This window comes from Dromaius novaehollandiae, chromosome 1, assembly GCF_036370855.1.
Source record: "Dromaius novaehollandiae isolate bDroNov1 chromosome 1, bDroNov1.hap1, whole genome shotgun sequence".
NCBI classification, from domain to species: domain Eukaryota; kingdom Metazoa; phylum Chordata; class Aves; order Casuariiformes; family Dromaiidae; genus Dromaius; species Dromaius novaehollandiae.
The window spans coordinates 554,967-582,069 of NC_088098.1; the positions used below are offsets into that span (position 1 = coordinate 554,967).

The 27,103-nt window shown below is 51.9% G+C and overlaps 1 protein-coding gene across 2 annotated transcripts in view; it reads left to right on the forward strand.

Annotated features, from left to right (window-relative positions):
- Positions 1 to 27,103, forward strand: part of SHANK3 (SH3 and multiple ankyrin repeat domains 3) — a 368,629-nt gene that overhangs the window by 149,268 nt on the left and 192,258 nt on the right. For both annotated transcript variants that reach the window (XM_064498806.1, XM_064498868.1), the window contains exon 11: positions 9,433 to 9,626. In XM_064498806.1, coding sequence (XP_064354876.1) covers positions 9,433 to 9,626 — 194 coding nt within the window. The remainder of the gene's footprint in view (positions 1 to 9,432; positions 9,627 to 27,103) is intronic.

A 27,103-nucleotide genomic window follows, 5' to 3' on the forward strand; every position in this document is an offset into this window, starting at 1 on the left:
CGGAGGAGAAGAGGGAACGCGAATGACTTCCCCAAATACCCTCCCGGCCTCTTGTGGCTCAGGGACCTTTTGAGCCAGACAGATTTTCTGTGTAATTAGTTAATCCCCGTGGGTTCTCTTCTAGACGTGTTTCTGCTCTCTGCTGGCTTTCATAGCCTCCTTCAGCAGGGAGTTCCTCAGCTTAATCCCACATCGCCTGAGGAACCACCTCCTTTTGCTTGCTCTGAAACTGTGTCCTGCTGGATTCGCTTGCTTGTCCTTGCACTGGAAGAGGCAGTGGACAGTCACTCTCTGTCTGTCCTCTTCGGGTCAGTAGTGATTTCATTCACCCATATCCTCTTCTTCCTCAGTCGTCTCTTTTACAGGCTGGTGAGTTGGCCCAGTTAGTTGTTTCTTGTGGGAAAGCCATTCCAGACCTGTTTCCCTGTCTGAATTTTTCCCAGTTCTATGAAATGTTTTTGAAATGACCTATAGCAGTGCGTTGGCTTCAAGACATGGTGCACTATGGATTTACACAGTGGCGTGATGGCGTTCTCCGTGCTGATCTCTATCCCTTTCCTAATAAATCCTAAAATTCAGTGTACTCTGTTGAGTGCTCAGAGCTTCGAGCTGGATCTTCTAATGGAAGCATCTTCTGTAACTCAAGCTCTTTCTCTCCTGTCTAATGTAGCACGTGTAAAGCACAATCACGTACTCTGTCAGTCTCTTTTCGTCTCCATTTCCGTGGTACTCCAGCAGCTCCTCTTTGCATCTGCCCCAGTTTGGATCATTTTTTGTGGAACATGATTGACTGGAATTGCAAACAGAGCTTCAGAGGACGGTTCCTCATTCCTTTGCAAAATCATCAGCACTGTCCGACTTTGCCTGCAAATGCCTCTCCTGACACATCCCAGGGAAGGTACTCCTGCACTTTTTGTCAAATCACATTAGATGATGATTGGCTCCTATGATCAACTCTCTTCTGGAAGTCTTTCTCTTCTTTAGTTCTTACTAACAAGAAATATTCTAATATATAGCAGCAATAGCTGTGATTAGTCTCTGAGTGAACCATTTGCACCTCCTGAAGGTGCTCTCACTTCAATAACTGGAATCCTAAGGGTCATGCAGCTCCTCCTGTGCAATATCCCCAGGATGGGCTGTTCCTCCTCTGTGCTGCCACCCAACCGTACATCAATTTTACTTTGTGTCCTAGGCATCAGCGAAAATATGAAAGAAACAGGATCCCAAGGCTAGTCAGCTTCCGTGATTAGCTGCCTTCAAGCCTAGTATTTACCTTCCCAACACAGCTTGTGTTTCTGGAGCGACAAACGTCCCTCTGCCATTTGCACCCTGATGGTCCTGTGGTCTGTAGTGCAGCATGCCTGCACTGCTTATTGTTTTGGATGTTCAAGAACAGGTTTGTGTCCTTTTCTTTTGGGTCAAGGCCCTTTCCAATGTCATTCACGTCATTAATACTGCCAGGGCAGATTTCCACTTTTGGGACCCTCTGGTGAGTCTGTCAATGCTTCCCTCGGACCAGCCTTGACGTGGCCCATTTTAGCAGAGGTCGTATAGCGGACTGTAACCCCGGCTTCTCAGGTCTTCGCAGCACCAGGGCACAAAGTCTGGCCTCCCCAAAATCCTTTGAGTTTCCTGGTTCATGAATTTTTCTTCCTTTTTCTTTTGCTAGAGGGGAGTTAATTGGCTGTATCTAATTACCAAGATACACAGGTTGTGCAAAAGTCTTATTTTCTCCTAAAAGACAGCAAGATATTAGGGTTTAAGTAGCCTTGATTCTATAGCAACAATCGCTTCTAGTCTGCATGGATTAGTTGTTTGGACTGAAGTTCCGCACTGTTTGATGGCAGAAGAAAGCAGCAGACTGACCATTAGTCGTGACCTGCAGTTAAGCTTCCTGAGACCTATTTTTTCATGCTGATAACATGGGCATGGCAAAAGCATCTTCCAGGAAGGTATCCAGCCTTGCAGTGGTGACATCAGGGGGTGGCAGCTCCAGCTCGGTCTGAGGTTGTTTGCTCCAAAGGTTAACTAACCTTACCTGCAAAATATAGTTTTATTTCTAATTTCAGTGTATCTGGCTTCTCCTTCCACTGCTAATTCCCACTGTATGCTGTTTTGCCTGATTGGTGGTCCCTACAGATCCAGCATATCCTGCCAGGAAGGCTCATAGCCATTGCCATAGACATAGTAATTGTCACCTCTCTGTCTTTTTTTTTTTTTATGAGATCCACACAAATTGAGCTCTTTATGTCTCCCAGTGTAAGGCAGTCCCTCAAAACCTTTCCCACTCCTCCAAGGACAAACAAGCTCTGAAAATGTCTCAGCGTGCCCCAAGGCAGGGAGAAAGCCTGGAGCCCTCCTGCGGTCCCTTGGCCAGGACCTTGCATGTAGGGTGGTGGAGCAATATCTGCATGTTCTCTGCCTCCGGATGGCTTTGAAGACTTCTCTCTCGTTCCCCCAGAGAGGATCGTGTCCAGCACAGCGCTGTGCTGGGTAGGACGTGGGACAGTGCCATGCTGTTGCCTTGTCCTGAAGCTCTTCATTTTTGTAAGGATTGCTTCAATATCGTTAGAGCCAGAGAGCAGGTGAGCAGGTGAGCACGATGCCTGTGGGATCAGGCGCCTTCCCCAGAGCGGGAGGGCTGGGACCAGCCTGCGCCTCCCTGGGTGTTCGGCAGGGTCACCCGCAGCACGGCACAGCCCGCGGCGTGCATGGCCGTCTGCTCGCTCGGCTCTCGTGGCGGGTGAGAAGCTGAGTTCACGTTTCCGGAGGCAGAGAAGTGATTCCAAACCGGCATCTCCAAACTGGGTGTCCCAGTCCCCAGTGGATGCTCCCACCAGTGCTCACAGCTGGACGCAGCCAGCTGTTCTTGCTCTGTCTGTTCTTCGAGGACAGCACTGAATCACTGGTGGTTTTTGGAAGAAGTACTCCGGGAGAGAAGCCCCGCATCTGAAACAGGACACTGCAGCTTAGAGTAAAACATCTCCCTCCCTTAAAGGTGGGGGGTGGCTTCCCCTGTCCTCTCAGACTGTCCTACCTGCTGCTGTGGATGGGCATGCACTCGCCGCGGAGTTTCCAGAAATACCCTCCGACGTGCCTGGATCTCCCCATGTATCGTGTCGGAAAATGTGGGTCCTCAGCTCAGGCTCAGCATTTCCCCAGGCTGCTCTGAAGCAGCAAAGTCGCCTTTGTACCTCTGCTCTGAAGAGTCTCGATGTCAGTGTATGGCAACCTGTTAGGTGTTGTAGGATGGTCCTTGGAGCTGGAACTGTCTCCAGAGTCGGTCATGACCAGCCTCAATGTCCCATCCAAGAGCTGTTTGTTTTCTAGAAAGGCCAGGGCAGGCAAAAGCAGCTTTGGGTCCCACACTTGTGATGGCTGCATTTTTTGATACACAAAAGCCAGCAGACTTCTTCGTTCTTTGAAGTTAGCTTCTTTCTCAGAGACCTGTTTGGGGAAAATTGGCACTGAATGGCATAACGGGGGACCGAGACAACAAGTTCTGATTCCTAGCGCATTGTTCTTCTGACATGTCCTGGCTTGGGCTCCTTAGACTGATCCACAACCCTACCTTGATTTATGGGCTATGTACCACCACGTGCAGACTGCCAGGGTGTGGGACACGGCCCTGGGAAGCTGGCGAGGGTTCAGAGGGCTCATTTACACACTGGCAGCTAATCTCGGCGTGTTTGGAAATGGCAGTGGGATAAAATCCGTGCTCATTAGCAGACCGCACGTGTGCCCTGCCCTGCGTCCATGTCTGGTTCAGAAGGTTCAGCTCAAAATGTTGGAAGTGGTGAAGTAGCTGTTTTTTTGCTGTGGCTGAAAACCTTTCCAAACGAAATCAATCTATTTCCGTATCCATCAGCCACGCTCATAGTAAGAGTTTGAAACGCCAGAGCAGCAAAAGCATTTCCTCCAAAGGACAAGTAGTGGCATAATTGAGAAATAGGGTTCAGTCGTCAGTCAAATTGGGTCCAAAACTACCAGGTTATAAGGCCTTGTTGAACTTTATAACACTGCTTGTGTGATGTCATTTCTGAGTGTTTCAGGTGGTGAAATCAGGCTTTTGCCCAAACACTGGAGTGCACAAGTTGCAGATGAGGTCACTGCAGCTCTCGCTGGCTAGGCAAAGCCAGAAGACCTGTGCCAGGACACACCGCTTGTGTGCTTGTGCCCACCACGGCTTTGGCTGTAGATGCCTCCAGGAAGGTTCACACAGAGACGTCGTCTTCAAGTACTCGGGCTGCCCAGAGCTGTATGTGCGAGAGCACATAAATATCCTCAGAGCAAGAGGAGCAGTTTACAAGTCCTTTCTTCCATGCCTGAAGTGAAAGGCAACTCCAGTATCAGAGACGATTCATTTAAAAAAAAAAAAAAAAAAGGCAAGCTATTGGGATTGGTACTGCGTAAACAAGAACAGTTTAGCAGTCGCAGTCTCCAGGAAAGGCTAACGTGTTCACTGCAAAGCAGCCAAATACATTTCATCCCTGAAGGACTCAGTTGTAGTACATTTTGCAATGGTAGGAAATTCCCTCGTGCAAAAACCTTTCTATATCCTAAAGCAACAAAAAAACTGATACTCTGTTCTCAAGGGGGAAGATATTCAGGATCTGAAATTGGTACTTTCATGATAGTGGGCAAGACACCTTGCCGTTGTCACCGCCTTCCTGAGATCTGCAGAAATGTGCCAAGACAGAGCTTAGGTTGTTCTCACGGCTCTGACATGGCCTCGTTGGCCTGGATCAGCCGCATCCCTCTGGCCATGGCTTCACAGCTCGTGATGTGACCACGAAGGCTGTAGCTGACGTAGACCACAGGCTACGCACCCTGAGATGCAGGTGCCGTCGTGTCCCATCGCGCGTGCTCTGCAAATGATACTGGTGGGTGGGAAACCCCTGACGTAGGGAGGACTGCTTTAGTCTCAAATGAGAGTCCTTCGCCAGAACTTACATGAAGGTACAAAAAAGCGATTCTGTTCTGATCGGCCTCTTGAGAGTGCATTAAAATTAAAGCAGTTGTCCTGGCCGTTTGGGACTGCTTGTCGGAAACGATGGTTGTGTTTCAGTCACTCGCTTGTGGTGGTATGCAGGTACCGCCAGCCTGGGGAAGGGAAGCCTGTGTTTTCCCTCAACCCGCTGTGGCTGTTTGGGGGGATTAGTGCTAGGTGTCCTCTCTCATGAGGAGGCTCTTCCAGACCGGCATCCGACGCAGGCTTCCGATGGAGGCACCTCTCGGATGCTCAGATCCCACTCACTGCGTCAAGGCACTATCAGGCCTCAGGACTTCTGGGGCTACATCTCTGCGAGCTGTGCGAGGCGTAGAGTCACACATCAGGTTCATCTCAAATAATTTTTTTCGTCAGGCAGAAGAAATGTGAGAACTCGTAAGTTTTACACAAAGGTGGGTCATCGCATTTTCACACTGATGCATAGGCTTACGCCAGTGTTTCTGGAGCACCCATTTGTCTGTAGGAGAGCCAAAACTGAGCACCTTGACCGCCAGCAGTGCTTCTGCGTTACCTTACGGGGAGGAAAGTCACGGGCAGATTGCTCAGACTCTTTGCGGCTCTTGGTGAAACATGGAAAGGAAATCCAAAGTCAACGTGCCAGCTTTCAAAACAGGTTGCTGATTACAGAGACAGCACCCGATGTTGGTGTGATGCCTCCTCCGTCTGCTGTGGGAGCTCACTCGAACCAGAACTGTCCCTCTTGTCCGCGTGTTTTTGTGGTCTCCTGCAAGCGGAAAGGCACCTATTGCGCACTTAACTTATTTGCTTTATATTGTTCTCCGGTGACCGCTGTGAAATGTGATTTGCAGTTCAGGTGCACAAGGTTCTGACAGACCCCTGGTTCCTGCCGCCGTAAAGAGCAACGTCTGTGATCACCGGGGCAGGATGCCTGTGTGGACGGTCTCAGGGAGGAGCAGAAAGGGCTGCTTTGCTTTCGCAGCGGCCAGGTGTTGTTTTTGCTGTCCCCAGTCCCCCCCGCGGGGAGCAGCTTTCTCCCCGGCACCGAGGTTGGAGCGGGGCTGCGGTTTTGGCCGCGCCGTCCTCGGTGTCTTGGGGAGGAGCAGGATGTCGGCACTGCGCTCCGTGAAATCAAATTACGCACTGGGGACATTAAGGAGCCCCTTAGCTTCTCAATAAACACTGCCGCTTTAGTGTTTATTTTATTAATAATATACAAGGCATGCTGGCGCCTATTCAGGAGCAAGTTAGGGACCCAGCAGTGATTAGCTGAAGCTTAACGTGGCGATACAAAGGATGAAACCTGCTCTTTCAGGCCTCAAGGTGCCTCATGGCATGAGGTGATAAAGTAGGTGAAGAAACACATTGTCAGTTCGTGTGGAAACATGCCCAGAGATACTCTGCTCTTGACTGATAGGAAACATAAAGCCAATTCCAGGCTGTTTTGCTGACATTTCCCAGCTGGGAATATAGGTAGAAATGCTCCTAGAGCCGAGTCTAAACCTGGAGCAGCCGCACAGCTGACACGGGTCTCTATCAGCAAGGCATTAACATGAAATATGACTAAGCTCATTAACGTCATTTAATTGAAATTGAGCCTATGGAAAAAACAAACAAAAATGGTAGTATTCTTTGCGGCTCTTTTGATCTTTGTGTCTCCTGCAAAGATTGGTTCCTAGTTCAGTGATGGTATTTCCAAAAATCGTGCAAAAGACAATGCAAAGCTGTTGTTGATAAAACACCCAGATGATGCTACATAAAGCTGCGGCAGAGCTGCTGGGAGGGTGCTGGGTGCTGGGATCGGTGGTGGAAATAGGGGTTTTGGTAGCTGAGTGCGTGTAGGCAATATGGTTATTTATCAAAGAACAGCGTTTGTGCCACGGCAGTAATGACCGGGGGGCAAACGTCCTCCCCGGCGGCTGATCGTCCTCCCGGGTCACGCCGCGAGGGGCAGAGCGGCCGCAGCTGGGTGCATCGAGCAGGTATTTCTGCAATACCTACATTTTCTGCTACTTCTTGTGCCCGTTTCTAAAGCCATAGCGGGGCCTTTCAGAGATCTGCGCTGGTCACTGGTATCTCTGCGTTGACTGAAGCTGACACCGAAGTGACGTTCGGGGTATTGCAATGAAAGGGCAGCGATTTATTTCGTCGTTAAAAGCGCTTTTTCCCTGGGAGGGGCTGCAACGGAGCGCTGTACCGAAACCGCCTGGCTCCCGCGCCGGCGCTGGCAGGTCGCCCCGCGCGCGTCCCCGGCGGGACAGTGCGGCGGGGGGCTGAGGGGCAACGCAGGGGGTGTTGGTTTCCGTAGGGGGTAACTGTGCCCGCGTGGCCGGTGTCTGGCAGCAGCCGCCCCGCGGCGCCGGTGGGGCTCCCTCCCTGCGGGAAGCGCACGGCCGTCCCCGGCAGGCTGGAGCTGTTCCCTTTCCCGGTTGTCCCCTGCTCGGCGGCTGTGTCTGGATCAGGTCCGTGCTGGGGGCTGCACGGGGACCAGCTCTCCCTGCCGTCTCGGCGCGTCCAGTCCATCCCTCAGCACAGGAGGGCCGGCGGGAGCTGCGGTCTGCGTGCTGCGAGCGCCCGCTCCAGCAGCGGTTACCGACGGGCCCTGGGTGGGGAAGGTCCCACGGCTGCTCCTGGAAGCACAGCTCCGTGGGCACGTGGGCACCCACGGTGGGCACCCGGGGTGGGGGCTGCAAGCGTGGAGCCGGGGCTGCAGCTGCGGAGCAAGGGGCTGCAAGTGTGGGGCAGTGGGGCTGCAAGCGTGGGGCAGGCAGGCTGCAAGCGTGGAGCAGTGGGGCTGCAAGTGTGGGGCAGGCAGGCAGGCTGCAAGTAGGGCAGGCGAGCTGAAGGTGCAGAGTATCGAGGCTGCAAGCATGGGGCCAGGGCTGCAGGTGTGGGGCTGGGGCTGCAGGTGTGGGGCAGGGGCTGCGGGTGTGGGGCCGGGGCTGCGGGTGTGGGGCCGGGGCTGCGGGTGCAGAGCCGGGCGGCGGGGCCGGCGTGACGCCGAGCGCGTGGCGGAGCGGGGAGCAGCCGAGGCGGGGGCCCGGCGCCGGCGGGGTGGCTGCGCTCCGCTGCGGGACCCCGGGATGCGTCGGGGAGCCGGCTGCGGGGGGGGGGGGGGGGGGGGCGGGGGGTGCAGGGCTGCATGGGGGGGGTGTGGGGGTGCAGGGCTGCGGGGGGGCATGGGGGGCTGGCACAGGCCGTACGCCCACCTCCCGCACGCGCAGGGCACCGCTCCTGCACCGCAGGCAGGCGTTACTGTGGCCCCGCCGATGCACAGGGCACTGCTGTCCCCCCCCTCCCCCATGCCTACGGCATTACTGCCCTCCCCGCACATAGGGCAGGGCCATCACGCCCCTCATTTATAGGGCACTGCCCCCCCGCAATGCATAGGCACTGCTGTTGCCCCCCCATGCATTGGGCACTGCCCCCCCGCAATGCATAGGCACTGCTATTGCCCCCCTGTGCATTGGGCACTGCCCCCCCGCAATGCATAGGCACTGCTATTGCCCCCCTGTGCATTGGGCACTGCCCCCCCGCAATGCATAGGCACTGCTGTTGCCCCCCCGTGCATTGGGCACTGCCCCCCCGCAATGCATAGGCACTGCTGTTGCCCCCCTTGCACAGGGCGCTGCCCCCCCCCCTCCATGCCCAGGCACCACTATGCACACTGCCCCCCCGGCACTGCCCCTCCCCCGGCACTGCCCCCCGGCACATCGTCCCCCCGGCACATCACCCCCTGGGCACTGCCCCCCCCCGCATGACGCTGCACTGCCCCCCCCGGCACATCGCCCCCCCCGGCACATCGCCCCCCGGCACATCGCCCCCCCCCGGCACATCGCCCCCCGGCGCTGCCCCCCAGCACGGACCCCTGGACACTCCCCCCCCCCAGCACGGCCCCCCCCCCGGCACGTCGCGCCCCCCGCAGTGCCCCGGTGCCGCGCGGCGGCCGCCAGGGGGCGCCGCAGTGCCCGGCCCCGGCCCCGGCCCCGGCCCCGAGCGGCGGCGGCTCCGGGCGGCGGCGGCGGCGGCGGCGGCCGGGGGCGGGGGCGGGGAGGCGGCGAGGGCGGTCCCCATCCCCATCCCCGTCCCCATCCCCGTCCCCATCCCCAACGCCGTCCCCGCCGCCGCGCCCGCGCCCGGCGCCGCCCGACCGCCCGCCCGCAGGGGGCGGAGCCGCCGGCGGCGGCACCTGCCCCGGGCCATGGTGCGCGCGGCGGCGGCGCGGCGCCGGAGGCAGCGGAGCGCCGCGCGGGGCGGGCGGCGCCGCGCCATGGAGCCGGCGGCGGGCGGCGGCCCCCCCCCCGCCGCAGCCGGTGCCCGCGCCCGCGCCCGGGCGGCGCCGCGGCGGCCGGGGCTGCGCTGAGCCCCGCGGCCGTCCCCGCCATGGCGCAGCCCGCGGGCCGCGCCGGGCCCGGCTACGAGCTGCCGGGCATCAGCACCGTAACCTATGTCTTCGTTTACAGCCCCGGCGGCCCGGCGGGGCCCCCCGGCCCCGGCCCCGGCGCCGAGCCCGCGCCGCACGCCGCGCCCGCCCCGCTGCGCGGGCCCAAGCGGAAGCTGTACAGCGCCGTGCCCGGCCGCAAGTTCATCGTGGTGAAGAGCTACGCGCCGCAGGGCGAGGGCGAGATCCAGCTCAACCGCGGCGAGGCCGTCAAGGGTGAGTGCGCCGCGCCGCGGCAGCGCCGGCTCGGGCGGGGGTCCCCGGCCGGCCCGGGGGGTCGGGCCCGCCCCCCCAGCCCGGCCGCGGGGGCTGGGGGTCCCGGTGCGGGCCTGGGGAGTGGGGCTGGGGTCCGCGGTCAGTCCTGGGGCCGGGGGTCCTGGTCTGGGCCTGGGGCGAGTGGCGCTGGGGGTCCCTGGTCAGCCCTGGATCTGGGCCTGGGGCTGGGGGTCCCGGTCCGGGCCTGGGGAGTGGGGCCGGGGGTCCCTGGTGAGCCCCGGGCCCAGCCCTGGGGTGAGTGGGGCCAGGGGGTCCCGTTCTGGGCCTGGGAAGTGGGGCTGGGGTCCCCGTCAGCCCTGGGTCCAGGCCTGGGGCTGGGGGGTCCTGGGCCGGGCCTGGGGCAAGTGGGGCCAGGGGTCCCTGGTCAGCCCCAGGTCTGGGCCCGGGGATCAGCCCTGGGGCCAGGGGCTCGTGGGGCTGGGGTCCCCCATCAGCCCTGGGTCCAGCCCTGGGGCAAGTGGGGCCAGGGGTTCTGCAGTCAGCCCTGTGTCTGGGCCTGGGGCTGGGGGGCCCTGGTCTGGGCCTGGGGCTGGGGGGCCCTGGTCTGGGCCTGGGGCCAGCAGGGCCGGGGGGTCTTCAGGCAGCCTCGGGTCCAGGCCTGAGGCCAGGGGGTCTGGGTCCGGGCCTGGGGACAGTGCGGCTGGGGGTCCCCAGTCAGCCCCAGGTCTGGGTCTGGGTCTGGGGGTCCCTGGTCAGGCCCCAGAGGGTGCAGGGCCCCAGGCCTGGGGGTGTGGGGCTTAAACCTCCGCTCTGTCCCGAGGGCTGGGGGTCCCTCGGTCGGGCCGGGGGGCTGTCACTCGGGCCGAGGGGCTGTAGCACCCTGGTCTGGCCCTCAGGCCCAGGTCCCTCGGCCGGGCTGGGGGGCTGTAGCAGCCTGGTGCGGCTGCGGGGCCCTTGGTTGGGCCGCTGGGTCCTGGGTCTTCAGCCCAGCTCCGGGGCTCAGGGCCCCCTGCCCAGCTGGGACCCTCCTGGAGAAGCTGGTGCCTCTGCGACTGTCTCGGTCCCTCCGCTGAGACGCTTCCCTGCCCTGCCTGGGGCATCGCTCGGTGCCGAGCCGAGCTGCGGTGCCGTCGGAGTGCTGGCAGAGGGGCAGAGCGTCTCCTGGCTCTGTAGCTCGCAGCCGTCTGGGCACAGGCAGCATGAGCAGAGAGCAGTGAAGATGAAATGGGTGAGAAACGCTTCCTAAGCAAAGCTCCTTACCACACGCACCACGGAGCCACGAGTGATGCCGAACTCACGGGGAGGCTTAGAGGGATAATGGGATTGCCCATTATTTTGGTAGGCTGCTTGAAAGACATGTAAACCCCTGCGGTAGGTCGTAAGTCAGCTTCCAGCAGGCAGGGATAAGAAAAGACTTCCTCGGCAAGCAGGCTAATTCCATAGTTTTTCCACAAAGTTTTCGAATCTTCTTTTCATCTTCCTGCCTCCACTTTTTTGCTGGTGTCTCTTGTAGCACAGGCTGGAAGAATCACTAATCGGACTAGTTACATTAGCTGTAATGTGAGTCCGAGCTTGGGAATGCGAAATAGTGCTTGCTCTTCCATGCTCTTTATCATTGTTTAAAAAGCATGTTAGACCAGCTGTGGGTGCCAAAAACCCCAGTTTGGAGGTGACAATCTGAGCAGACTTTCCTGCTGCCCCACCAACGTGCTTTTTTTTGCTTTGAGTGGAGGAGGCAGACCTGGAGTGTCTCTGCCTTGGCTGGTGTGCCCGACAGTGAGGCTTCACGGGGCAGAGTTGCTGGAGTTTACTGTCGTTTGGTTTGTGAAGCTGCGCGTGGTGGTCATGGGATTAAGGTGTTTGTTTCTGCGAGGCTGAAAGGACTCACCGGATGGACAGGACTTTGGGGTCAAAGTGCTTTTCCCATCTTTTCTTTTGCCCTCACCCACTGTTCAGTGATTTTGTCACGTGATTCTCCATCTCTTAATGCTCTTGCATTAGGTAAGCAGTCCCTATTCCAGTCCTTTCTAACTGCGCCAGAATCTTTAATTCCTGTGTTCACCTGTAATTGTTTGCATATCTTCTTCATATAGTCTCCAAAGAGAAAGCCACTTGTGGACGTGCTGTGGTGAGGAAGAAAAGGCTGCGATCCCTCTGAGCTGGACGCGTTCTCAGCTTGCTTTCTTAACGTGTAACTGAGAAGGCTTAATAAGAGTTAAAAAAGAAAATCACTTTAGTGACTTACTTATGAAAGATATTGAGGCAGCGTAGATGGCAGCTCTTAGTTATTTACTGCTTTTGTGGTGCTTATTTATTTTTGTGAGAATAGGAATATTGGCAGTTATGAGATAGGATGTCCCAGCTTTGCAGACGGGTGGAGTGATAGGGATGAATGGAAGCTGACAGAATGCACAGAACTGCTGTGGTTGGTGCTCCGTCTTTTTTGGTGGACTTCCGACCCCTTTTGGAGATAGGGCGTGATCTTCAGTTGGTGGAAACGATTCTCTTGCGTCTGATTTGCAAGAAGTAGAAGCTGGTAGAAATCACGGTTCCTGACGGAGAGGATGCTGGGGTTCTGCTCTGAGCTAGCAGGGGTGCCAGGATGTCAGCGCGTGGGCAGTATTCGTGAGAGGCACCGGGAAGTGCAGCTCGGCACCATGCCTTTCCAAGAAGGGGGTGGTCAGCTCTGCTGTCAGGCTGAGGACGTTCGGGTCGGGGTCTTGGGAAGGATGTACCGGGTCCCTACCCTGCCGGTGCAAACTGATCTGTCTGGGAATTGGGGTGTTGGGGTATTGGGAGAGGAGGTTCTGGGGGGCCATTGGAGGAAGAGTTTAAGCGTGTTGGGTATGAGCAGAAGAGCTGTTCGGAGAAGGATGGGGAGTGTTGTCAAAGAACCGGAACGACTGTGAGAGACGCTTATCTGATGAGGAGGGAGCTGTGTTTGGTGAGATGTGCAGGGGTGAGAGCCCTGAGTGGGGGGAGCTCTTTGAGAGCATGATGCTGGGGGAGGAAAATGCCCCAAGATGCGAGTCTGAGTGAAGGAGCTGTCCGAAGGCACGTGTGCTGTGTGCAGGGAGCCCTTCGGGGAGGGCAGCGCTGGGCGAGAGGCGGCTGGGGACACGAGAGTGCTGGCTTGGAAGCGGTGATCGGACCTGTGTCTTGTCTTACCCTGTGTTAGTGAGGGGGTTTGACAACCATCAGTTTGAAGTGAAGAAATTCAGTGATTTCACGTGTCATATGGCTAGAGCTGCAAGGAATTAGTATCAAAGAGGAGGAGAAGGGCAAAATATCCGACAGTTTTTATTCTTAGAGTTGCAGAGATGCTGGAGGAAAGTTCACGGTGGAGTAACGTGAGTACCTGTGTCTTGTGTGAGCCGTACGATGGTTTCTGGATTTCCCTGTTTGAGGCATGACAGTTTTACAAAGGAAATGCTGCTTGTTGCTGTCGTGCCTAGAGAGAAAGCTGAGGGTCCTGGAACGTTCACCCAGGGTTACGTTTAGAAGTCACGTTCCTTGTTAAAAGCAAATGGATTCCTGCAAAGTTTCTGCTGAAAGTTGATGCTGAGCAAGGGTCTTCTGTGCTAGATTTGATGGTGCAAGAGCTCTCATTGGATCTTGCATTGCGTGATGGATTTCCTCAGGGGCTTTCAGTAGGAGGTAAAGGGCAGTTTGGTTTCAAGACTTTTTTGGATGTTAGGGTGTATATCTTGACTGTGTGCTGTAACTGTTCTGGTAGCTATTGGATGACAAAAGACAATAATCGATATAGATATGTCATTTGCAAGATAGCTAGAGAATGCAAGCAGAGGAGAGTCTGTCCTTGATCTGCTCGTTACTGATAATGAGCAATGAAATGAGATGTGAGAGCCCCAAGCAAAGGGAGAACCAGCAGTCACCAGCACTGGAATTTAGCATCACAAGGTCACAGGGAGAAACGGTTCACAGACAGGGTAGAACAAGGGTGTTCAATCTCCAGCCTAGAAACTAGGGAAAATTTAGGAACATTATGAACCTGTTGGTTTTGGAATTTCATTTCTTTATACTTTTTGATTAGAAGGAGTTATTTGTGAGAAATTGTTACTATATGCTTCTCACAGTAAGTTTTTCTCTGTGGCGTGGTTCCTTAGGGACATTTACTGCTGGAGTATCTAACCTAACCCTCTGTGAAATAAATGGCAATTCCAAGTTCGGTTGGTTGCGGGTTACGGCTTTGTTGAATTATTGTTGTAGTGGTAGTTCCTAGCTGTGCTTGAGGTTTTTTAGATAGAGAAGATTAGTTTAGTTGTGCATAAAGTTGTTGCACAGTGAAGATGCTTTTGTTAGGAAGGTTATGCGGTTTTTCTCTGATGGTCAGCCAGCAGCTTTCTTCTGGACGTTATTGAGCCAGGACTTGAGGGCATGCTCGTGCCCATCTCCTGGGCTGTAGGACCCTGCAGGAGGGCAGCTCTTCTGGCATTTAGATGCAAGTGATTAGAGACTGAACCATTAAGAACTTGGAAGATTAAGCCAAAGCTTCAAGCTGCTCCCTCAAACAACTCGTGCCCGTGGTGATCCCCATCAGAGGGGTGACAAACAGCTGCTTCCTTACCAGATTGCCACTTCTTCACTTTTCTCGCTCTTGGTGTTGGATGAACGTAAATGGAGAAGGCATCTCTTGGGGCAGCAAGCCGAGTCCTTGGCCCTATGGCTTTATATGGCTTTACTATACAGTTGCTTGTGAACTGATCATGTTCCACCTTTAGCACTACTGGAGTTGTCCTCCTGCTATTCTGACTGGGAGGCTGCTCCAGAACCTTCCAGGTTGCATACCTCGGTCTCTTCTAATTTCTGAAATAGCCACGAGTAGCCAAAAGCATTCACGGCCATTTTAGAGCCATTTGTTGGTGTGCTTCAGACACAACAAACTGCTGTAATCCAGCTGTGAGACATCAAAGGCACTATGAGCAAATCCTTTGCTGGAAGAAGGAGGCTGTTTTTTTCCCTTTCTTAGCAGATGGAATGACTTTCAGTCGTGAGTATTGCCGGCTTATCCTAGTTTAGTGAGCAACCGAATAGGACTCGTGGGGTTTATGTGGCCCTCAGGGCTGTGTATGGCCTCAGTGGTGTGTGGAAGCCGTATCCCACCTAACTGCAGAGCCTTTCCTGCTGCTGGTCGTCTCTCCGGCCAGAGCCATCTCTGTCCGGTCCCCGCTCTGACGTGCAGCACGTTCTCAGCAGCAGCAGAGCTGCCCGTTGTTGAGGCCCTTTTGCCGCCTGAGCCCGGGGTGCTCTGCTCCGCTGCCTTGCGGTAGCCCTCGGACGCTGCCCGTTCCTGCTTTCTGTCCGAGGAGCCATTTACTGTCCAGGGGACCGAAATGCATTAGGGGACTGGGCCTTTGAGTCTAGCCCTGGAAAGCTGTTGAGAGCTATGAAAGTGGATGAATGCTCTTCAGGACCTTTCCAGCTGTAAGTGCAGTGGAAATAATTAGGCACCAGCGTGGATCCCATCAGGCCTGGGGAGAACAGTAGCAGTTATCTTTCAGCTTTTACTCGGTGTGCTGGAGGGGAACGACTGCAGCCCCTGCAGCGCAGGGCCCTCCCCACCCGTCGCCTTACGTTCCAGCGCGCCGTGGCTTTACCGGAGGTGCTTGCTGTGATCGTGGCCATCTCGAAGGCACCTGCGGTAGGACTAGCGTGATGCCTTGCTCTGGAGCCGAGTATGGACGTCCTGAGTGGGGGCTGAGGGACTGTTATGTGCTGTGGAAGCTTGGAGGCGTCTGTGCTGTTTGTCCAGTGGTCCGTGTTTGGAAATTACAAGCTTTCTCAGGAGTAATGAGGCCTTCTTGAGACTGAGATAAATAATTTCCTTTTGTGGTTGATAGGAAATTTGAAAAATGAGTCATACAGGAGAAAAGAAAATAAGAATTGCATATAAAAGACAAAATAAAATGAATCAAATAAGAAAATATCTTAAGCGTGAGATCTGAAGGGGAAAAAAAGGTTGAAGAAATGGGAATTTTGTTGCTTATGCTATGTGAAACCAGTGGCCAAGCCTGCAGTGACTCGGTGACAGGGTGTGATCCCGTTCTCTCTCAGGGCGGTGGGACATGCGAGTCACACTTCTCCACCACGAACTTGTGTAATTTCTCTGATAGGTCTGAGCAGGGTCCTGTGCTAGGGCCAGGGGCTCCTGGGAGGGGGGCTGGCACGCGCTGACCCCCGGAAGGACCAGCCCTCAGCAGGGCCTCTTGGCTGTTGTCTGGCTTGTGGTCCCTATTTGTAGGTTGTTCTTCTAAGGCAATTGGACATAAACAATTGTTGTTTCTGTTTTCTTCTGTTTATGCTTCCTATCAACTTTCAAACCCCTTAAACAATTTCAGCCAAACTTAGGTGCGTGGAGGTTTCACGGCCAAGTTCCTGCAGCAGGTCGGGGTGGGCAGAGACCGTCGCTGGGGACCGTTCCCCCCCAGCAGGTAGAAGTGCGTGTGGGGAACGTGGGGCTGTGACCACTTCCCGTGCCAAGCGTGCCTGGCCGCCGAGCACACGTCATCTGTTCTGCGGCCAGACCAGAGCAAAGGCAGAGCTGGGGATCTGCAGCGGGACGAGGTGCTGGCGCTGCGGGCAGCAGATCCCACCGTACCGGGGAGGGCTGCCGCCGCACAGGGGGCCATGGACGTAGTGCTGGCGGGTTTATAGGAGATGGTTCTGCGGCTCAGCTACGGGCTACAAAGCCATAAAACTTTGTTATATCTTGCCTAGCATAGCGCTGGCTGTTCTTGTTTCCTATATAAATATCTGACCTCTTTCTGATCCCTGCTGTGCTCTTTATGCCAGTTGTGTCACGAGACAGGCTAATTATACCTGATGTAGAAAACCATATAGTTTTATTGGTTTGTAAATACGTTACTTTTCAGTTCAGTTAAGTTTTCCCTTGTTCAGAAGTTCTGTTTTTTTGAGATCCCACTCACCATTTTGTATGTATTTTGTGTCTGCTTAAATACACATTGCTTTGCAATTAGTGTGCCTCATCCTTTTAATCTTTTCCTGCAATTAATTTCTGATGCCTCTGATCAGCTGTGTTGCTCTTCGCTGAACCACTTTGGTTTCTGGCAATTGCAATCTTGGGTGGTACCCTGATGGACCTTGCATTGCTATGGTGCTAAATGATTTAAAGTAAAGAGAACATAGAATTTACATTCACTGTTTTACCTTTCAGAGTTTAGGAATATCAAATTAAGGCTTTTTTTTCTTTTTTAGCTTTAAGCTATGAATCATGGCTCCGTTTCCTCTTGTTTTCACGTGTTTACTCACTGATTACATGGGCTGAGCATGCTATCAGCATCTAAGGTACAAGTGAAGATGATTGTCCTTTATCTTTGGTGTTTCTCCAGAAAACATCTTACGTCTTGGATTGTAGTTTATGCAGTTGTTCCAGTTGTTCCAGTATCATCCTATATCTGTGTCCCCCCATTTATTGCAGAGGGGGCTGGTTACCTGGAGTACGCTGGGAAGTCGCAGCGTCAGACTGTCCGGAGCTCCCCGGTACGAAGTGGTGTTGCTCTTACAGGTAGCGTGGTTGGGTTGGTTTTCCCTGGGAGAGCAGGAGGCGAGTTTTGGGCAGCTAGCGTTGACTTGGGCCCCGGTACCTGCAGTGTTGCTTGCTAGTTTTTTTGTGTTTGGAACAGACCTCGACTACGGGAGGAATGTGCTTTTTGGAGGGCAGCTGTATTTCGTGAGCAGTCTATGCTGTTCAGAGCTGGCTGCAGCTTTGGAACAATTTTGAGTTATTCCCATTACAGCAGTACAATCTAGAAACAAACATTAAAAAAGCCTGGGTAGGAGTGTGAGGGGGTTTCGGTTCTGAGGACCCGGCCTTCCCGATAAATGCAGGCGGTAAGAAATACGCTTGTTACTTGCTTCTGCCTGGACGGCCTCTAGCAGACAGGGATCTGTCCAGGTGTTTGTGCTCCGAGTGCTGGCAACAAATAACAAGCAAACCCATCGGTCAGGGAGGCACGTCGACCATGGAGGAGGAGAGGAAAGCAGCTTATTAGATTTCTGTGAGATTTCTGAAATGCTGTTTATGGTCTAATAGCAATTAAGGAAGAAGGTTGGGGGGGATCTAATGAGCACAGTGCAATTGGAAGAAGTGTCAAAACCTACTTCAGTGCGAAGAAGAAACAGCAATTCCCCGAGGACATGCAGACCAAGTAATCCCTCTACGATTATTAAAGCTGCCACCAGTTGGCATTATAAACTCTATTTTTAGTGTTCCTAAACTATGGCTGGAAAAATTGGTCTGGCCTAAAATTTTCTCACTCTGTTTAAAGTTTAATTTTTGCCACAGATCAGGCTGCACACAGTCAGGCTTTTTCAGTGTGATCCGAAGAAATAGGTGTGTTTCCAGCTGAAGGGAATACTTCTGTGTACTGTGGTAGTACCTCGGGTTTCAGGACATGACCTGCCTTGGGAGGGCACAGAACTGATGCTGGAAAAGGCAATGCCAACCCGCCCCGAATGAAATAAGTAATGCACACAGAAAAATGGATAAACTGTGCATTCTGGCGCCAGGGGTTAATCTCCAGAGTCGTCTTATTTGAAGACAGTGTGGGATATCAGCGTCCGTATCTCTGCTGGCGGCTCTCTAGACAGGTATTTGGATCAGACTCTAGTGGTTGTTTTTTGCGGGTAGAAGACAGCATCTTGGCAGACACTTAGGCTGAGTTTTATGATCATTAGCAACAAAACTTATCCAAAACTTGATCCTGTATTCCGTTTTCCAGCAAAATTTCTGTGCATGTGTCTCCATACCTACCTCAGGGATGGAAGGGACCTAGAATTACTGGTGAAGCTTTTCCTTTGTGCTGGGGTCAGGAAAATCTCTGCTCCTTCCCATTTTGCCTACTGGGAAGGTCATTTTGAAAGAGATGGGAAGAAGCCAAGATGCGGCTGGTTGCTGTAGCCTGGTGTCAGAATTATACAACCTCTTGGGATTGCTCTCTGTCGTAAGTCCTGCTTCCTTCTCTGCTAAATTTCTTTACCTGAGGTTAGGGCAGGATTTTTCCACTGCGATCTTAAGTTTTGCAGGTCAACAGCACGGCTTTTGGACTGTTGGGACTACTAAATTGAAAATGTTCTGTCGAGGCCAAATAATCCGTTTGGAAATCAAGGTGTTGACTAGAAATTCTCTGCTTAACAATTTGGAGAGAAAAAACTCTCCATACGAGGGAAGAATTTAGGGACAATGTCAGACAGAAGAACAGAATCTAGGGATCTTCGTTCTCTGCTGCATGTGGGGGAGACAAAACTGGTCTGAAGTGTTGTAGTCCACTTGCCCCAGCTTTGTTTTCCGTTCAGGTACAAGGGTGAATCGATTTTGCTCACTGATGACAAACAAATCTCTGAAACTTTTTTGTGCTTTTTTTTTTTTCCAACATATATTCTTTCATCAGAACTTACGTGAACTTTTCAGATATTTTCAGTACCAGCTTTCTACAAAGATGCTGTTCATTACAGATGTAACACCATACTGATGAGATAATTAGAGAGATGCTGAAAGAGGATAACCGTATCAGAGTTTGTATTAATGGAAATCGCACAATTATACAGTCTGTCCTATTGTGCCTGTTTCCCACACAGGTCTCAGCTCAGCTGCCTTTGTGTGTTTACACTGAAACGTTGAAGTGCCCTTAAAACCTGTGAGTCGAGATGATTCTTTTCTGCTGTGTCCTGAATTTTGCACTCTTTCTTGACCTGCTTTTTTGGTAACGGAATTTCTTCTCTCATTAAAAGAGAATGGCACTAAGCATTTCCTATGTCAACAACTTTGCATTTACATAATCAGCAATGAGTGATAGTACCTCGGTATGTCTGAAATACATTAAAACGAAATTATTCAGTGTGTAGATCAAGTGCTATTTGAAAGTCATATAGGTACCTAGGGTGAGGTTGTATTACGACATTTTGCCATAAAGTTGATAGTATTTTATTTGGTATCCGAGATAACACATTGAGAATTCTTATCAACTTGTCACTGTAGTGGAGGAAACTTTGTTCTAGTCAAAATAACAAGATACCATCAAAACTCTTACTTCCCTTACAGGAATTCTCCATCTCCTACTTTGTTCTCTTCGGATGCCTGGTATGTACAGCTGTTTCTTAAGCCCAGTTGCATAGTGGAGAAATAGACTGCTCCTTGCAGATTTTACTGGGGCTTTTGGCTTGTGTGCACCAGTGCAATAGCTGGACCAAAATCCATGCTCTCTTCAGAGGACAGAGAGAACATATATGCTTGACTAGCACAGCAAATGTCCTTTATTTTATTAGTCCTATTCCCAACAGGTTATTCAGCATACTTTTGTGTCTACATCTCTTCCTTGCATCTTGATTTTGGCTGGACTTTTTCCTTCTTAGGAAAAAAAAAAGTCTCCTGAAGACTTTTTTTAATTTGTTCTAACCAAACCTGTGAGCCAATCTATCCTGCATCCACTGGCTGCTCTTCTAGCGCTGCAGTGCTTACAAATGCAAATTCTTGGGGAAAAATGTAAAATCAATCATCTGAAAATAACATTGAGGGAGATCTCCAAAAAGTGTTTTTTAGGGATTTATACTCCTGAACTCCTCCCGAAGCCCTTTCTGAATGTCCTCTGCTTTGGCTACATCTGAATTCTACAGCAAAGAGAAACTTGTTTATGAACCGTGCACTGTAAACGGTACGTTTGAAAGTTTACAGGATTTAAAAAGCGTTCTCGCGAGTGGCTTCTGAACCAAGCTGCTCACCAAAATGACATCCAAGGTTGTTTGCTTCTCAAAGTTTCTTCTAGCAAGGTAGCGTTCTCCTTCACTCAGTGACATTTTCTGGTTGTTGACATAGGAAGTGCAGGACAAATACAAATGTCTCATCTCATCTACCACATGCTCCTCTACTTCTTGCATCTGTCAGATGCGCTTTCAGGACAATCAGGTACTGACAGCTAGCATTGCCTTTCTGCCTTAAATCAAATTATAGTGACGTTTGCTTTATCTGCCAAATGTCTTTAGTCAAATTCCTGACAGATGGTATTTGGTAGCACCAAGCCATCTTCTTGCGAGCACAACCCATTCCACTTCTGGACCACTGCTGATAAATTAAGCAGCTCTTTCTTTTAGTGCAGTCCTGTCTTATGCCTGTGCAAGGTGAGATCCTGAGACACTAACTTCAGTTGCTTTAACCAAGTTACGCGCCCCTGGTAATTTCTGAGCCACTGTCACTCCCTAGCCAAACAGTCCTCTTCTTTGCTCTACCTTGCCCATGACTCTTTTTTTTTCTCTTGAGATCTGAGTAAGGTTATGACAGTGTCATGTTCATATATATGGATATATAGGGGTGTGTGTGTGTATAAATGTATGCATGTGGTCTCATAAGCTTCCAGTAACCAGTTCAACCTCTGATGTTCTTTGGCCCGTTCATAGTTCTTATTTTCCTGGAGATCTCGAGACTCTCTCAAGCTCCTTGACTTGTGCTTTTACCTGTCTTACGTAATAAGTATAATTTTGATGTAAGAACTAGTTTCATACAGATCATATGAAGCCACCCAGGTCTTTCCCTATGCTGTCACCGAGACCTTTTGCACAAGCGCACACCGCGGCCTCTCCCGTCGCTGATGCGCAGACCTACGGGCCCTGGCACCTCTGGTCCCTCCGGCTGCTGACGCATGGACCGTTCCTGCACGCCGACCTCCTCAGTTGCTGCCACACAGATCCTGCAGTGCTCACGTGTAGCACAGAGTAAGATTACACAAGAGATAATCATTAAGAGAAAGACTTAATGAGAAGATAGGATGGACTGCAGTGGTCAGGCGCAGGGCTCAGTCGACAAGCGTGCTGACCAGCGGCTGCTTACAGGCGACCGGCCCCTTTCAACCCTCCTCCCATCCATTTGTCCATGTTTGTTCCTCCCTGATCCACCCCGATCCTTCCCCTTCGCCACCTTTGGCCCTTCTCCTAAACATCCCGTAAGAAGCTTTACGTGATCCTACAAACCCCTTCTGAGATCCCATAATACGCTTCACAGCCCAATGGCCCCTATACACCGTTAATTGCCATGTGATTACCATGTTTCCCCTTCTGACCGGTTAAAAAGCTCAGGCTGACTCTCCTCCAGGCTATGCCTGAGCAGTGTCTTTAGTGGCCCATAAATCGGTGACCCACGGAGTTTTGGTCCCCTTTTCCCCATTGTTACCTGCTATTTAATGTTTGTGTGCCTGTGTGCTTAACTGATCACTCTTTTGTTATTGGTTACTTTTTTAATACTGAATGATTCTTAAGCAGATAACTTACTGAATCAGATGTTTTCACAGTCCATGTACCCTTCCAGCAAAAGCTGGTATGGTTGCGACCAAAGAGGCAGTTTCTGAGATCGCTCTTTGCTGAGCAGTTTCCTGGTGCAAGATGATTTCATCCTCGTCCCCCAGCTACTTCCCCAGTTTTTCTTCTGAAGTGTTTTTGTCCATTGCCGCTGAGCTGTTTCTGTGAAGAGCAGAAAGTCTTTTTTTTCTTTCCCCCAGCCAGATTTCTGTAGGCTTTCTCTGGCTGATCAGTAGTCTTGGAAAGGAGCAGCAGAAGTGAAGATGTATTCTTATGCGGTCTGAGCTCCTATTTAGAGACTGTCATAGCCGAGGCACCTTTGACTGAAGCGTATGCTTAAAGGCAAGAAGAAGATAACATTAAAATACAGAAAAAGTTGGTGGCTCCAGACAGGCTGTTCCTGGAGAGTCCCTTAGGGTACAGGTGCACCACCAAGGTCCTTGGCCACGGCGGGCCTCCTTCAGAGACTCTTCTTTGGGACCGGGGTAACCCCATCGCTAGCAAAGCCGTCGCTGTGCGAAGCTCCCCCTCAGCGCGTCCAGGAGGGAGTTTTAAAGGCCGTCAGAGACGGCGGCTGTGATTCATCTGTGTGTGTGCGGATGCGTGATGTACACAGTTACACCTGAGAGAGTTGTCTAGACTCCCCGTAGTCAGTGGTGAGAAATAGCTCTTCCAAGGTGCGTTTTAGTTTATCCCGAGTTCGACATTTAAAACAAGCCTGATGAATCACACCCTGAAATAGCCTATTTCTCTGTTGACTAGCTCAGATACAGATGACCTTTTAGCTGTCTTTCATCTGTCTTGACCATTAGCAGTGGCTCTTGCAAGCCTTAGCAAGGGTTTGCTTGACTTCAGCATCTCCTTTCTGTCCAGCAAGTGTGCTCTGCTGCTTTCTGTGGCATCCTATTACTGCAGTTAATGAAAAGGGCAGTCCTCAATCCGATGGCCTTCGCCCGTACCAGGTGGGCATGAGCCAGAGTTACTGGTCTTCTCTTGGAACCAGCAAAACGTTCCCTCATGAATCACCGTACTTTCGTAGTAAAGACTGCTTTCCAGGTGGCCAAAGCGTCGCTTCGCAGAGGGAGCGAGACACAGGTGTTCATGGCCCTCTCGGCTTACGCTGCTCCATTAAAAAAAGTGAGTTCGTATCCGTGGTGTTTTAATGGTGGAGTTAACTAACCCCTGAACAGACCTCCCGGGGGTGTCTTTTGCCTGGAGATCGGATGTGTTTCCATTTGAGGCTCTCCGGCTCGGGAGAGGTGAGCCTGGCGCTTCCGCAGCTCCCTCCCAAGGTAGACGTCTGCCGTGTGGCTGCCGGGACTGCTGGCACGGCGCTCGCTGGGTGATCTGCATCTTCAGCTCTGGGAGGAAGCGTGCCAGCAGAAATCTGTGTCTGACAGTAACAGCTTGCTTTGGATCCAGCCGCGCGTTTGTGGATTAAATACGGGCCTTGGGTCTGACACGTGTAAGACGCAGCAGGGGCTGCCTCTGTGGCTCACCAAATCGTGTCACAGCCTCTTAAATTGGGGACATTGCTCTCACACCGCCTGGGAAGAGCTGATGGGCAAGAAGCGTCATCCTCAAAGTGTTTGTTGCTTGTCTCGATCAGGAATTAGTGATGATGCACCTACTCTGCTCTTTGTGTCGAGCTTGCTGTCAAATCATACAGGCGTATTATCATTTTCGTTTGATCCCCTGCTGCCTGTCAGAAGCAGCATTTCCTTTTTACTCATGCTCGTAGCTGAGTAATGTTTTGGGACGGTTGTTAATGCAGCCTTATAGACTGGGCAGAAGATGCTGCTGCCTCTGTGTACCTGGGAGCATCAGCATTTCCGAAGCGATGGGTGAGGAATTAGTAATTTTTTAGGATCGGTGCTGTAACTTATCCAGCATGTCAGTGCTGGGAAAGCTAGAATATGGACTGAGCCTTGGGAGGAGCTTGGGTATGTAATGATATGCATGTCCTCAAATTCAGATTCCCCTCTGTAAACGCTGAACCCAGGACACAGATCTCAGATCCCATCTGTGGGCAGCATAGATGTCCCAGCAGATTTTAGCAGGCTGACAAAGAGAGAACCTACACTATATCTAAAATACAGGTAACAAGTATGATTTGCTATTGTTTCTGTATATTACCTCTAACTACTGTTTAGTTGCATTTAACTGTAAGAATACTTGCAGTTCATTAGAAGAGCAAGTATTATAGGATGCTTACGGCAGTTAGTTGCTTAAGGCAGATGTAGTGGGTAACTTTTGGTGTCCAGCGCTGCTATACAGATTTCATGTGTGCCTGAAAGGCAGCAAGGATCTCTTGCAGTAAACTTGACGGGGTCATTTGGGGGCAGAGCATAAGCCAGGAAGAAGAATCTTCCCTGTCGGTTCCCAGCCAGGATGCAGGCCTGTGGGGAGGGAGTGCAGCCTGACGTGGAACCAGAAGACGTGCCCTTAGCCATAGAAAGATTTTTCCTAGGTGGCTTTTGGTTGTCAGGACAGTGCCCAGCCCTGTTCTAGTCTGCCAGAATTACTGCTCCAGAAGTTGCCGGGTGGGACTGGTGTGTGCGGCCAAAGAAATCGGACTAGCTGTAATTGTTCCTGCTGGCCTTTAACCCGGTCAGCAGTTCTCTCTGCGCTTATATTCAGTTTTATTCCACGGCCCTAACATCTAGATCTGCTGCTGGATTTTCGGTAACTGTTTAGCTAAAACGTTAGTCCATCATTGTTCTTGAGCCCCGGGATTGCATGCTAACTGGCTGGCTGTAACGAGGATGTGCACAGAGGGCTGAATGAGGAGCGTCTGTTTGTCAGCACTATGGTCCTTTGAGGTTTTGCTTGCTAGACCCCCACAGTTCATTTTTTTCATTTAGGGCTTGACTACATAGGGCACCCAGAAGAGCCAGTCTGTGCTGGCCTTTGTACTAGACCAGTTCACGTGCTTAAAGCAGTAGTGACCTCTGATCTGGGACTAAAATAGTTAATTTGGTTTAGTTCAATTCACTCCCAAAGTGATAATTATGATAAAAGAAATTTATTCACTTTAATTCTGAATAAGAGCATCCACTTACAAATATGATCTGCTGTGACTAATCCATTTCAGTTCAGATCATTGATATAAATTAACTAATCTTTTTGCACATCATAGCCTTGACACTGGAGCGGATTCTGAGTCGGTGACAGGCAGAGGAAGGGGCTGCTCCTGGTGGCATGCCTTCGGTCGGTACCGCGTGGTCAGGACGTACACACAGCTTTGTCAGCGCTGGTATTTACAAACTTTCAAACATACCCAGTAGCAAACTAACTGTACATTTAAAAATTAAACAAGCAACCCCCCTCTCTCCGTTAAGGTATACTTAGGATCTTTTTAGGTTTCCTGGCACCTGCTTCTTGCTCTATCTATAATCGCCTGGTCTGATTCATGGCTCTTGGGCATTGTTTTTCCTTAAAGGGAACTCTGTCCCTGGGAAAGATTTTGCTTATACTCCCCTTTCCCCACTGAGATTTCTGTAGGCTATAAATAAGTCATTTTTGAGAGCTGTGGGGCATGCCTACACATGCATGTCAACAAGGCAGTATCTTTAGTCTTCCTTGGCAATGGGATGCTGTCTGGGTTTGGGGGGCTTTGGCGGGGGGGGCGAGGGGATAATTGTTGTCTTAAGAATACCAGATAGACTTGCCTCTTGTCTTGCCTGCAGCCAAGACCCGATAACACAGTACGGCTATGTCTTCCTGCCAGACAAAATGGCAAACAAGTGTGAGGATAAAATGTTTTGTAAATGACCTCTAAACATGACCTTTTGGAACTGGGGGATGCCATTTTAGTAATACATAGTCTTTGTTTGGAGGCCACTTAAATTAGTAAGCCATTCCAGTCAAATATATTCAGGTGTGCACTGAGCTGGCAGCTGTCCCTGTTTACCTTCCAGAATTAGAAAATGCTTCATTAATTCAAGTCAGCATCTTCTGCATGCCTCAGCTTGACCTTAGTAGTGTCCCAGTTTTGGACTATTGGGGCATACAGACACATTACTACAGGGAAAACTTGGGTATGAACTTGTCAGGCATCAGTTGCTCCATCACAGCTTTGTTTGCTATAAGATTGATGTGCACTGGGATAACTTAGCTTTTTTTCCTCACTGGAAGAGGGATAAACTACCTTGTATGTGCTGTGTTCACAGGAAGGTGCGTTTGTGTATATGGGCAGCTCTGCAGAGCAGCTGAAGCACTGGATGGATATTTGCATGCTTCTGTGTTCTTGAAGAACCTGCTTATGTAGCCAAGTTCTTGGACATCTAGAAAGCTGCCCCGTGAGCCCGTGGTTCTCTCTATACTGCTGTGTAGTCTCTGCACCTGTCAGTCGAACGGTGGCAGGAGATTTGAAAAGGCCGTGTAAGTCTCCCTTTATTGGTATTCAAACTGTTCCGGAATCAGGGTATCGTTTCTTCATCGTTCTGCCTGGGGATCTGTTTTGCGGATGCTGACTGTCTGCGTGCAGCAAGTGTTTGAGCAGATCCAGCATCCTCCCTGCAGCTGAGTCCGAGGGCTCGGAGCTGGACCTGGGAATGAGTGAGCCCAAAACACCCTGAGGGCAGGGGCTGTTGGGACAGTCGGAGGAAGAAGTGCGTGCAGTCTTGGTGGACTTCGCTGGTCGGGTGCTTCCAAGTCCATGCTCGTGAGATGAATGTGTGTTTTGCCCCCTCAGAGTTTGCACAGGGACTGTCCTGAGGATGGTGTTAGCTGAAAGCGTAGAACCGTTCAGATCTCCTCTGCACAACGTCAAGAAGTAGCAAAGCGTGCAAGGCCATCTTCCCCTGCCGTTGCAGGGCATTCGTGCGTGCTCGTGCTTTCTTTAGGACCTTTTGTTCAGGAGGCTGCTAGACTGCTCACCAGCTCCATTCTCCTCCTCTTGCTTGCTTATGTTCTTCTAGAGTAACGTTCCCTGACCATCTTTTACAGCATTATAGTAGCAGTTTTCCCTGCAAGTGCCTCTGACGGTGCCCTGAGCGCAAGAGTGGGTGAAGAATCGGCCTGGGAGGGGTTGAGCCTAGAGTGTGGAGTCGGTTTGACATTAGTGCTCTGTGAGCTGCTGGGACACTTCTGCGTAGGGCAGCATGGCACAGGCATCCCAGTGCTGAGCTGGAAGGGAAGATGCTCTCTCT